Source organism: Crocuta crocuta, unplaced genomic scaffold, assembly GCF_008692635.1.
Source record: "Crocuta crocuta isolate KB4526 unplaced genomic scaffold, BGI_CrCroc_1.0 scaffold516, whole genome shotgun sequence".
In the NCBI taxonomy this organism is placed as follows: Eukaryota; Metazoa; Chordata; class Mammalia; order Carnivora; family Hyaenidae; genus Crocuta; species Crocuta crocuta.
Genome location: NW_027529538.1, coordinates 688,012 through 701,375, shown reverse-complemented (window position 1 = coordinate 701,375; position 13,364 = coordinate 688,012). Strand labels below are relative to the sequence as shown.

General features: G+C 39.6%; 1 protein-coding gene across 3 annotated transcripts in view; it reads right to left on the bottom strand.

Annotated features, from left to right (window-relative positions):
• Positions 1-13,107, bottom strand: part of DAW1 (dynein assembly factor with WD repeats 1) — a 32,391-nt gene extending 19,284 nt beyond the window's left edge. For all 3 annotated transcript variants that reach the window (XR_013334457.1, XM_077761334.1, XM_077761335.1), the window contains exons 1-5: positions 13,038-13,107; positions 9,948-10,092; positions 8,219-8,277; positions 4,061-4,183; positions 155-254 (exon numbers count right to left, since the gene is read on the bottom strand). Coding sequence is in view for 2 of the 3 variants with exons in the window: in XM_077761334.1 (XP_077617460.1) it covers positions 155-254; positions 4,061-4,183; positions 8,219-8,277; positions 9,948-10,092; positions 13,038-13,105 (495 nt within the window). In the remaining variant the exon portion in view is untranslated. The remainder of the gene's footprint in view (positions 1-154; positions 255-4,060; positions 4,184-8,218; positions 8,278-9,947; positions 10,093-13,037) is intronic.
• Positions 13,108-13,364: the final 257 nt, after the last annotated feature.

The following is a 13,364-nucleotide window of genomic DNA, read 5'->3' as shown; positions in this document are numbered from 1 at the left end:
CGAAATCTCTATACCTTCCACTCAGTTTTGCTGTGAATCTGAAACTGCTCTAAAAATTAGTCTATTAAAACAGAGAGAAAGAAAAGTAAAGAAGAAGGAGGAGGAGGAGGAGGAAACAGCAACATAAAAAATATAATAAAATAAATGTACTCACTATTTCTGCTGTATGCCCCCTAAAAGTGTGGTAACATTTCCCCGTTTCTACGCTCCATAGTTTACAGGTCTTATCAAAAGAGCCAGTAGCAATTTTGTCACTAAGATTTAAAAAAAAAAATGTGGATTTTGAAAACAAATCCAAACACACAATATGATACTCTGAATTATTAACACAAGACATATTAATACATAGGCCTATATCTACTCAGAAATTTACTTCATTTTTAAAACAATAAACAATCTTCTATTTGTTTCGGTGGATAACAATTTTAAGGTCTAATTTTTCAACAGTATCAGTTTATGCATTTAATTTTAAATATTTTACACGAAAGGTATAAATTTATGTTTGGGATTACAATACCTTTTTAAACAAGCACAATGAATATGGTGAAAATTTTAGTGTAGAAAACTACTACCAAATGGAAATGAAAAATGTGTGAGTTGCAAGAACACAGGAAAATTCTATTAGTAGATCTACTGACAAGGCTAACATTGAATTTAAAAGAAGAAAAATGAAAAACTATAAATCCAATTAACCATATGGCTGGATACATTTTTGAGAATTTAGTGTCCCCTTAAGAAAGTAATACTGCTAATATTGCAACTGTAAGACCTCTGAACAAGGAAGAAGGTTTACAGAGGAAATCTGTTAAGACCTCACTCCGTTTCAAACAAGAGACTTTCCATGTAGACCGTAGAGCAGGGTGACTATCGACACCTGACAGATACGAGTAGGTTGGCCTGTTTAACCTTTGATCACGGAACTAAATCTTCTCCTTTACCATTGACCTCTATCTTTTATAGCAAGTCATCAAAATGTTCCACCCAATGGGGTCAACAATGACAGTGCAAGCTCATTGTTCAAAGGTGTGAAGCATCTTAAAACCCAAAATACGTATCTTAAAGCAAATATATGTGCTGGGCACAGCTGTAGGATTTATATTTTATCCAAACTAACACTAATGCCCTGTAGCTCTCCTCTACTCTCAGACCCCCCACATAGTATTTCTGTGGTCTCTGATTCTAAGGGAGCGAGGTCCTTTCTGTCCATGCGCCATGCTCCAGGGACAATCTGCTCTGGAGAAACACCCCCATCCGGTCTGAGCATTTCTCATCGGCTGCTGGTGTCGGTCACCTTCTGCTCAGATGCAAAGAGGGCACTATGTCTTTACCAGCCCCTTCCCTCCATTTTCCATCCCTCCTTCCCCTAAGACATATTGTCTCAAGTTGCTATTGTCTCTCAATTCCTGGTTGATCACGTATTTCTCTCTATACCCAGACACCACTACATTATAAAAGACAATACTGATTTCAAGGGTGTCTGGGTGGCTCAGCCAGTGAGGCGTCCAACTTTGGCTCAGGGGTTCGTGGGTTCAAGCCCTGCATCAGGCTCTGTGCAGACAACTCAGAGCCTGGAGTCTGCTTCAGACTCTGTGTCTCCCTCTCTGCCCCTCTACCACTCAGGCTCTCTCTCTCTCTCTCTCCTCTCTCTCTCTCTCTCTCTCAAAAATAAACGTTGAAAAAGATAATGCTGATATCATAGTTTTTTGAAATTACTTTATAGAATCAAAGCTTACTCCTGACCCAATATATAAAACATGTAAATACTAAACTGGTTGAAGTTCGTCTCCCCACCACCCATCACACACACACGCTCCCTTTCATTCTTTGGTGGCTATCTTGAATCTTGAACTCACTCTGCTGAAACCCCAAATGCCCCAAAGTGCAGGGGGGAATGCTGCTTTAATCCATATAGAAATCATTAGACTATGACAAGCAATTGTTTCCTCAGGGGGTCTTGGTTAGAATCCAACAGAAAGGCCTAAAGATGAGGAGCTGCTCACCTCTTTAGCCCCCAAAACTTTGTTCTCAGATAGACATGCAAAAATATCATGTCTTTTAAGTAGGATATTATAGGATATGATATTATATCATGCAGAATCTAGTGAAAGTTCTTTAAATAACATTGCAATTAAGGTAGGAATTATAGTCAAGGTAAAACATCATCACTTATAATATCAATTCTCTCCCACAGGTTGGTGCAATAAGGTATTATAAAAGCTATCATTCTCTACAATGTAAAACTGCACACATCAAAGTTATGTATTCGATAATGGATCTGGAATACTTAATCGTTTTAATGTACCAGTTAGGTTTGATTGTGCCATCCCAATTGATAGGATTTAAACTGTTACATCTTCAAAAGATATAATGACATTAGCAACCTACATACCAAGGTTTTAATATTTATGGTATAAAATGTCTACTTTAGGTGTCTCAGCTTTGTGTACAAACTCCCTTTATTTCCCCTGCCACTACCCTACACTGTTTTCGTCACCCCGTGAATGTATCATTTTATCTGCCTCCTAGCTAATTTCCTTGCCTCCTGTTTCATCCCCGCCCAAACCCTCTGACCCCTTCTCTCTGCCAGAGCTGCCCTCCCAAAACAGCACTTTCACTGAGTCCCTCTCCTTTGTACACAAAGCCTTCGTCACAACTCAGTCCTCCAGAACAGAGTTCAAACCACACAGAACACTCTGACCTCACCCACTTCGGATTCTCACCGGAAACGGCCACTCGAGAGCGGGGAGCACTGGGGGAGCCGGGCAAAGTCCCACCTAACCCATGCAGCTGCAGGGCGCCCACCCCCAGGGGGCCGTCCCCGCCCTCCTATATCCTCAGCCTCCCATGCTTCTGCTGCAGCCTCACCCTCAAGCCTTCACCAGGAGAAATCACACTGGCCTTTCTCTTCTAACTTTTAAACCATTTACTGTTTTGTTCTAGTCATCATAATACTATAGCAAAAGGGCCAGATTTATGGGGACTGCTTAGCGAATGGAAAAAGTCAAAGTGAACAGTCATGAAAAAAGACACACATTAAAAATGTTTACTCAAATATGCCAGGCGAAGGTCTTTTCTATGGCTAACTGGAGCTCATCATCTGCCTTACAGAAATCATACCCAACCTCTACAACTTCCAATCTGAGAACTTAAACGCACTTGCAGGGCAATCTGCGTACAAAGGTTGTTCTAAATGTTTCAACGCATTTCCTCGTTTTTACACTGACCTCGCCTGCCGCTTCATTGACTAGCAATTTTTCAAAGATTTACCTTACCTATGTGTTCACGAAAAAATAACAGCTTTATTTTCACACTCACATTTCATTAGTTTTAGCAATGTAAAATTAAATTCCATAATTAAAGTTGAAATCCCAACCAACATAAGCAGATTTATGGACAGACACAAGTAACTCATGGTACACTTAGAACCTAACCGGTGGGAAGAAAAGCTGAGCTCACCAGCGGGCGGCCTGGTGTCTGCACACATCCAGGGAGCCATGGGCACGAGTGGTATGTCACTCAGGACGAGAGCTAGATAGAACCTTGGTCAATCTGTTGACTCAGCTAGAGGTTGGCTTTAAAATGCTATTATATTTTGTACTGTTATCTAGCATGTTACTATGTACATCTGTTTCCCGCTAAGACTGTAAATTAACTTCCGAACAAGGTAAACCATGTTCTGTGGGTATGTCATGTTCTCCAGAAGCTGGCGCTCTACACATCCTAGGAAGTGGCTGTCAGAGAACCCCCAGGGGAAGGGACTCAGCCCTGCTTGAATTCGGGACTCCAGCTCCTCTCTTTACTACCATGGGATCCTGAGAGGCATCCTTGAACTTTATATACTTTCTGTGTGAACAATAAGACCTATCCCCAGACTCCTTTAAGCATTGAACGGGGTGTTTAAAAAGCTTTCAAAGCACACGTCGGCCACTTGCAAGTTTTAGTTCTCTTTTTCCTTTCATCCCCCAATAAACAGAGGGAGAGATGAATAAATGAAGGGAGAGAAGAATGAAAGAATTAATGGATTAATAAGGACGAAGTGAATGAGTGAATGTCTGCTTACCCATATGGATTGTTGAATGCTATGGCATAAACCACATTCCGGTGGCCCTCCAGGGTGTGAAGCTCCTCTCCAGACGCAGTGTCCCAGAGTTTACAGGTCCGATCATAGCTCCCTGTGATAAAGCTAACACGGGAAAGACAAATAGATCACAAAATGACAACAGCAGTGTGTTAATAATAGCATCGTATTTCTTACCTGCAAGATTATAACCCCATTTATCTTGCTTTTTACAAAATGAAATTGTGTATGGAGAACCATTAAATTGAGAACAATATCTACATCCTTTGATTAGAAACTTTTCAATTTTATCCCTAAACCAAAAAGGAGCCACTAAAAAAAATTAAGAGCATTCCGGCCAATAATCATTCTTATAAGCAATTATTAATTAAATAATAATATTAATCAGTAACAGTTTCTGAAATTCTAACGTCTGTAAACAGTATCATTCTTCCCACTGGTCAGCCCATAAAATCTTAGAACCATCTTTGATTCCTCTATTTCCCTCACATACCACACACAACCTGTTAGTAAATTCTGTTAGCCCAATCTCAAAATACATCCCCAGTATGGCCACGTCTCACCAGAGTCCATTGCCTCCATCTCTTGCCTAAACAATGAAACCATCTTCTAATGGATCTTGGCTCACACATGATCCTTATTCCTTATAAATCTATTTTCCACACTGAAATAGGAGTTGTTGGTGCTTTTTCTTTTTAACTTCCCTCAGATGGCTTCCTAACAATCTAGAGGAAAATTCAAACTTCTGCTCATGGCCCACAAGACCAGTAGCACTAGCTGCCTCTGGGACCTCAACTTGACCCCAAAGCACACCCTGAGCAGCCACAGTCACCTCTTTGCTAGTCTTTCCTCTGCCCATCCGGTTCACTGCCATCATCCCCACGACCTGGAACATGGCTGGCAAACTACTAAGTGTCAATGAATATTTATTGAAAATTAACAATCTTCTTATTTGACTATTTTTCTATGAAAATAACTTGTACATTGGCCTCTCATATGCATTTTTTATTTTAGAGAGAAAGAGCACATGCAAGTGGGAGAGAAGGACAGAGGGAGAGAGAGAGAAAATGAAGCAGGCTCCATCTTCAGTGTGGAGCCCAGTGAAAGGCTCAGTCTCACTACCCTGAGATCAGGACCTGAGCCTAAATCAAGAGCTGTACACATTTAACTGACTGAGCCACCCATGCACCCTTGACCTCTCATATTTTAAAGTTATAAAATACTATCTTAGTTATTCCTTAAATATTCCATTAGGAAAGATGCTTCCCCAACACACACACACAAAGTGCACAAAATTAAAATGCCCGTCTACAATCAAAAAGAATGAAATGTTGCCATTTGCAACAATGTGGATGGACCTAGAATGTGTTATGCTAAGTGAAAAAAAGTCAGTGAGAGAAACACAAATAGATGATTTCACCCATACATGGAATTTAAGAAACACAACAGATGAATGTAAGGGAAGAGAAGGAAAATTAAGTGAGGCAAGCCATAAGAGACTCTTAAATACAAAGAACAAACAGAGTTGATGGAGGGAAGTGGGTGAAGGAAGGGCTAAATGGGTGATGGGCATTAGGGAGGGCACCTGTTGTGATGAGCACTAGGTGTTATACAGAAGTGATGAATCACTGAGTTCTACCCCCGAAACCAATACTACACTGTATGTTACCTAACTTGAATTTAAATGAATAAATTAAAACAAAACAATTTTAAATAAAGAAATAAATTAATAAATAAAATAAAAAACCAGTCTGAATGTCAAGTGGTAATGATAAAGAGTAAACAGATAAATAATAAATTCTATCATGGAAACTCAACTAAACAAAAGGGTTGTTTGACAAACATGTCAAATCATGCTGTACACCTTAGGGGCGCCTGGGTCGCTCAGTCAGTTGGGCGTTTGACTTCGGCTCAGGTCATGATCTCGTGGTTTGTGGGTTCGAGCCCCGCATCGGGCTCTGTGCTGACAGCTAGCTCAAAGCCTGGACCCTACTTCAGATTCTGTGTTTCCCTCTCTCTGTAACCCTCCCCTGCTCACGCTGTCTCTCTCTCTTTCAGAAATAAATAAAACATTAAAAAATGTTTTATTAAAAAAAAATCATGTTGTACACCTTAAATATATATAATTTTATTTTTAAAAATTATATTCCTTGGTTGTTAAAAATTAGAAATAAAGAATAGAAATGGAAATATAGAAGGGCGCCTGGGTTGTTCAGTCAGTTGAGCATCTGCCTCTTGATTTCAGCTCAGGTCATGATCCCAGGATCGTGGGATCAAGCCCTGCATCCAGCTTTGTCCTGGCAGTTTGGAGCCTGCTTGGGATTCTCTCACCTTCTTTCTGCCCCTCTCCCCTGCTCACTTGCTCTCTCTCTAAAATAAAGACAGGGAAGGATGGAGGAAGGGAGGAAGAAGGGAAGGGAGGAAGAGAGGGAAGAAGGGAGGGGGAANTTGACTTCGGCTCAGGTCATGATCTCGTGGTTTGTGGGTTCGAGCCCCGCATCGGGCTCTGTGCTGACAGCTAGCTCAAAGCCTGGACCCTACTTCAGATTCTGTGTTTCCCTCTCTCTGTAACCCTCCCCTGCTCACGCTGTGTCTCTCTCTCTTTCAGAAATAAATAAAACATTAAAAAATGTTTTATTAAAAAAAAATCATGTTGTACACCTTAAATATATATAATTTTATTTTTAAAAATTATATTCNGGAGGAGGGAGGGAGGAAGGGAGGGGGAGGAAGGGAGGAAGGAAGGGAGGGAGGGAAGAAGGGAGGGGGAGGAAGGGAGGAAGGGAGGTACAGAAATAAACAGGTGAAGCAGAGAATACTCATACTCGGGGCAGAGAAACTGCTCTGTGTGATGACTTAATGGTAGGTATCTGTCATTATACATGTGTCAACCCATAGAATGAAAGAAAGCAAGAGTCACCCCTATTATAAGCTATGAAGTTTGAGAGGTCCATCAACTGTAAGAAATGCACAACTCTTTGGGGGAAGATGACAATAACGAGGCTGAGGGTGTGTGGGGGCCGGACATCTATGGCAAATGTCTGGACCTTCTGCTCAATTTTGTTGTAAACCTAAAACCACCATAAATAATAAAGTTTAATAAATTTTTAAATATTTTTTCATTTCAAAAAATTAGAGGGGTGCCTGGGTGGCTTAGTCGGTTAAGCGTCCGACTTTCGCTTAGGTCATGATCTCGCGGTTCATGGGTTCGAGCCCCGCGTCGGGCTCTGTGCTGACTGCCAGCTCAGAGCCTGGAGCCTGTTTCAGTCTGTGACTCCCTCTCTCTCTGACCCTCCCCTGCTCACGCTGTCTCTCTCTCTCTCCTAGAAATAAATAAAAAAAACATTAAAAAAAATTAGAAATAGAATGACCCTATGACCCAGCGATTGCACTGCTTAGCTATCCATCCAAAGGATACAAAAATGTTGATTCGAAGGGGCGCATGCACCCCAATGTTTATAGCAGCGCTATCGACAATAGCCAAATTCTGGAAAGTGCCCAAATGTCCATCGTCTCATGAATGGATAAAGAAGATGTGGTATACACACACACACACACACACACACACACACACACACACACACACACACTGGAATATTATTCAAAGATTAAATAAAAAGAATGTAATCTTGCCATTTGCAACAACATGGATGGAACTAGAGTGTATTATGCTAAGTGAAAAAAGTCAGTCAGAGAAAGATAAATATCATACGATTTCACTCATATGTGGAATTTAAGAAACAAAACAGATGAACATAGGGAAAGGGAAGGGAAAACAAGATAAAAACAGAGAGAGAGGGAGGCAAACCATAAGAGACACTGAAATACAGACAAGAAACTGAAGGTTGCCGGAGGGGTGTTGGGTTGGGGGATGGGCTATGTGGGTGAGGGGTATTAAGGAGGCCACTTGTTGGGATGAGCACTGGGTGTTATATGTAAGTAATAAATCACTAAATATTACTCCTAAAATCATTATTACACTATATGTTAACTAACTTGGATTCAGATAAAATTCAAAACTAAAAGTTAAAAATAAATAAAAACATCCTTTAGACTTTGGATACAAGAAAATAAATAATTAATAAATAAGTTTTTCATTTAAAATTTTAAGTTTTAAATAAATAAATAAGAGCAACTTACCAAGACCCCGATTTATTAAGCGCAACATTGGTCAGTGGCAGTATATGTGCTCTGAGAACCTTCAATGAAAGAAAACACCATTTGTTTTAAACTCATAAAAAAGAAGTTTAAATCGTTAATTTTAACTTCAAACCAAAGAAGATATTCAAGTTTGTCTTAATTATACATAATAAGTGGACAATATTTGCTATCTGAACAGATGAGAAAAAAGTACTTTGTATCATCTACCATTAAGAGGGAGAGTACATTTGGTAGTTAACACAATTACAAAAACAATATTGGGTCTATGTTTTCCATGAAATGTTGTTTAAGATAAATTACTGCTATTAAATAAGATACCAAATAGCACTAATTTATAATATTATCTTTTAAATACTGCACATGGTTTTGTCCATATGCATGCATAGCATATACAGAAAATACACTAAATATGTTTCGAATGCAGATGTTACAATTCATTATTACTTCTGGAATCCTGAAGCTCCTCTAAGAGTCAGGGTGGCTCTCATTTCATTAATCTTTCAATTCCTACATTGTCAAGCCCAGAGCGGATAGCTCAATATTTATCAAATGAACACACATTAATTGTACAGTCTGTTTGTAGATGCAGTGATTGGCTAGGCTGGGACAGTCCCAGTTACATCTACTGCGGGGGCATAATTATCAGTAGTTTCTGTTTTTGCTATCAAAAATGTTCCCATTGGAAGATAAATTACAAGGTCATGCTGGTTACAGAGCTGATATTTGGAGTTAAATAATGCCACCTGCTGGCAAAAGAAATATTACAAGAATAATTTCCTCCTCTTTCAATAATACATGGAAGGAATAACTACAAAAGATGGAATATTTTGTATGAGACAGAATACGCCGAATATACAGATAGTAATGACATTTCTTTTTTAATTTTTTAATGTTTATTTACTTTTGAGAGAGAGACAGAGAGACAGAGCATGAGCTGGGGAAGGGCAAAGAGAGGAGGACACACAGAATCCGAAGCAGGCTCCAAGCTCCAAGCTGAGAGCAGACAGTCCGATGCAGGGCTTGAACTCATGAACCGTAAGGTCATGACCTGAGCCAAAGTCGCATGCTCCACCGACTGATCCACCCAGGAGCGCTGATCATAATAACATTTCTTGCGAATTCATTTAAATCATAAAAAGAAAACCAGTGTAATTTGAAGCAACATTAAACTATTAAATATTGTTCAATAATTAAGAAAAGCTAAAAGCTACTTCTGAATGATTGACCACATTTGTTATACTTTTAATTTAATCATCAAAAACTACAGAGAAAAATAGGCATATTTACATTGCATTAAGATTATTATATAAGCCATCTCAATAAATAATTTACTGAAATATAGTTTAGTTCACATGGAAGCAGAAAATAGTAAATATTGATATTGCATGACACACAACCTCTTACTATTACTCCAAGTGAAAAAAGCTTCAATTATTCAATAATTTGAAATTGCCTTAATGGTCACTCTTTAAACTGAACACTAAAGAATAGCTAAACTTACTACAAATCTTTATTTAACTTCTCGAGAAATAAGTGTTTGAATTTCATTCATTCCGTAAACACATATTTGTTGAGATTTAGTCTTAGCAAGTATATATGAGGCGCCGAGGGAAAGAGGAAAGTATAATCTGTATGTTATCTCAGATTGATAGGATATCAATTAATTCTTTGACGTTCTTCTATTTGGTATTTTTAAAATATGCATTACCTTAAAAAGGTAGAATTTGTGGTTGCTGTGCTGTCTGAGCTTCTCTTGTAATCTCTGTAGTAAAAGCTTTACTTGGTCCGATCGGGAAGCTGTGATTAGAGGCTCTGCTTTCTGTATCTCTTCTACTAAGGCATTGACGTCACTACTGAAATTCACACACACAGAAGTTACTATTTTCTACATCGAAATGTGCACACACATGCAACGCGTGAAGAATTACACTGCATTTATGAAGCACATTTATAAAATGTAAAGACGCCATCAGCTTTACTAAGAGATTTCAGGGGAGGGAGGGGAGGGAAATACAGATCAATAAAGAAATCAAGTCTGCATGAAAGTGACTTGGGGTTCTTCAGAATGATTCTTCATTAATCATGACTTCTCCTGTGGAAAGGGAGCAAGGATATTGATTTGCTTACCTAAGGCCAAGCACATGCTTGTTCTGAACTTGAGCTCTTTCTCTTTACTTATTTCCCGTTTCCTTTGTCTCTTTAATGAACATTAAGAGAATGTTCCCAGTACAACTATACTTTGTGCCTTACATATGTTCTCTTGTTCAATCTTGTAACAATCTCTAATATAATGCTTTTATCATAATTACTTTGGTGATAAAGAAACTGAGATTTGGAAAGGTTGAGTCTTAAATATTTTTTTAGGGAAAGAGAAAGTACCTAAACTGAACACTCAAAGAATGATGATGATTATCATTAATAATTCTTATGGGCTATACCATCATTCTCTTAAAAAAGAACTGCTCGGAAATATATAGATTCAAGGTTTCCCTCAGTATTCAAATAACCTATAGTGATTCTGATAAACTTTGCCAGTCCAGAATAATAATTGTTCAAGACAAAGAATAACGTCTATAAACCACAAAGCATCCAAAATAGGGTCATTCTGCAAAACATGTCACATACGTGTGTCAAAGATGCATTGCCCCATCCCCTCCCTTCAAGAAAGGACTCAGGGGCCCCCCTGGGGGGCAGGTGTTTAGGTAGCTGACAGTCTCCAGCAGCAGCCCCTTCAGGATCCGCCTCAGCATCAGAGCCCGAGTGATCCTGAGCCCAGGGCTGAGCAGGTGGGTGGTGCAGGAGCCTGGCCATTTCCACCTCTCAAGGGACTCTCACCAGTGAGCTTTACTCTGGAGTCCCTCGTGGGCTTGGCAGAAAAGGTTATTACCTCTGCATCATCGTGGTTGGTGGCTCCTCGCACTGAACCCCGTTTCATCCCATCTGTCACAGACGTCACTTCCCAATAACATGTCACCCACCTACCTCTGTCTCAGCATCTGCTGCCCAGAAATGCAAACTCTGATAAGCATGCCCTTCCTTTTCATAAATAAACATCTCCTGAGCCCCAGTCTTGTGTAAGGCACTGAGCTAGGAGACTATTCATCCCACCTACATTTACTGAGTCCCTACTAAGATTAGGCCCTGGGAGTGTAAAAGGTACAGTCTCAGCTCTCAAGAAATACAGTCTACTAGAATAGGAGTGAATATTTGGAACAGAAATGAATCAGACCGTTTACAGTGATGACTTTGATAAATTTCCAGTCTGTTTCAAAGGAGTTACACTTTTGTAAGAATTAAAGATCATAATGCCTCTTGGAAAGGTTTCCAACAAATGTCATAAATCAAAACAGATTTCCCAGCAAGGTCTAAATTAACCAGGTATTTAATCTGTACATCCCAACCCTGTGGTATTCTAATTGCTCTTTTACAGTACAGTAACTCGAATATGTCCCATGTCATGCAAATGTTTTATATGCAGAATTCGTTCAGGTTCTTGTGCAGAACTAGAAATAAGATCCATCCTTTCTCTCTTTTACTTTGAGACATTTATTTACTACATAGGGCAACTACAGCATCCTAAGGATCTACATTTTTAAAAAGTTTATTTTATTCATTTTGAGAGTGGGGGAGGGGCACCTGGTGGCTCAGTCAGTTAAGTGTCTGACTTAGGCTCAGGTCATGATCTCGCGGTTAGTGGCTTCGAGCCCCACGTCGGGCTCTGTGCTGACAGCCAGCTCAGAACCTGGAGCCTGTTTCAGATTCTGTGTCTCCCTCTCTCTTTGACCCTTCCCTGTTCATGCTATCTCTTTCTTTCTCTCAGAAATAAATAAAACATTAAAAAAATAAAAATATCTTTAGCTTATCTTAACATGGGCTCCTGCGGGATAATCACTGATCTGATTCTGTCTCATGAAGTAGAGTTTTGCATAAGATTTTTTGTTTTGTTTTGTTTTTAGTTTTGCATAGGATTTCTTAACAGGAATGAATTCTGGGCAATATGCTCTCACAAGAGGATTTCCTCTGGGCGTAGAACAAGCTTCAGAGACAAAGATGGGGTCCTCCTAACTCTGCCCCGTGATAACTAATGAGGAGAGCAGAATACAGTCAGGCCCATGAAATTCTTGTCTATCAGCAAATAACAGGCCCAGTACTATTCTTAAAATTCCAATCACTGCCATTCCTCAAAAATGTTAAACGGTCATCAAAAGGAAGGGAAGTCTAAGAAACTGTCACCACTGCAAGAAGCCTGAGGAGACTTGACAACGAAATGTAATGTTGTCTTGGAAGAGAAAAAGCTAATTAAGCAAAAAACCCAAAACAAACAGACAAACAAAAACAAAAGAAAACAAAGCAAAACAAAAAACAAACTAACAAACAAACCACAAGGAAAATTGTGAAGATATGGTCTTTAGTTAGTAATAATCTATCAATTATTCTGATAATTCAGGTTCATTAATTCTGACCAACATACCACACTGACCTACAAAGTTAAGAATGGGGATGGGGGATGGGCTATGGGAGCTCCTGTCTTCACAACTTTCTAAAACTGCTCTCAAATAAAAGATTAAAAACAACAGCAGGTCTATTGAGGAAGGAAAAAAGACAGACTGATGATCCTTTCCCATCTCATCCTCACCCAGCCAGGCACCCCAGCAGGTCTCACTGAAGCAAGCAGGAAATAATACACTGCAGAACGTTTTTTGAGCACTGTATGGTGAGTTCATGCGGCGCTTCCACACATCGCCCTGGGTCAGCGTTAGCCAATAACAGATCTGGCTGCAACACGTAGCTGATTTACCTGGGACTGAGGTTGAGCAAATCTATGCATTTGGTCTTCAGCTCTCCACTCGTCTCATATTCCAACATAATTCCTGCAAAAATAAACAAACATGGCATAAAACACTGAGGATGACAAACCGATGTCAAAAGTTAGTCTACTTTGCTGTAACTATTTTTTTCATCTCTATTTTTTTTAGTTTTTAAAATTTCTTGGCATCTGGGGTGCCTAGGTGGCTCAGTCGGTTTAGTGTCTGACTTCTTGATTTTGGCTCAGGCCTTGGTCTCACGGTTTGTGAGTTCGAGCCCTGCATAGGGCTCTGTGCTGACAGTGCGGAGCCTGGAGCCT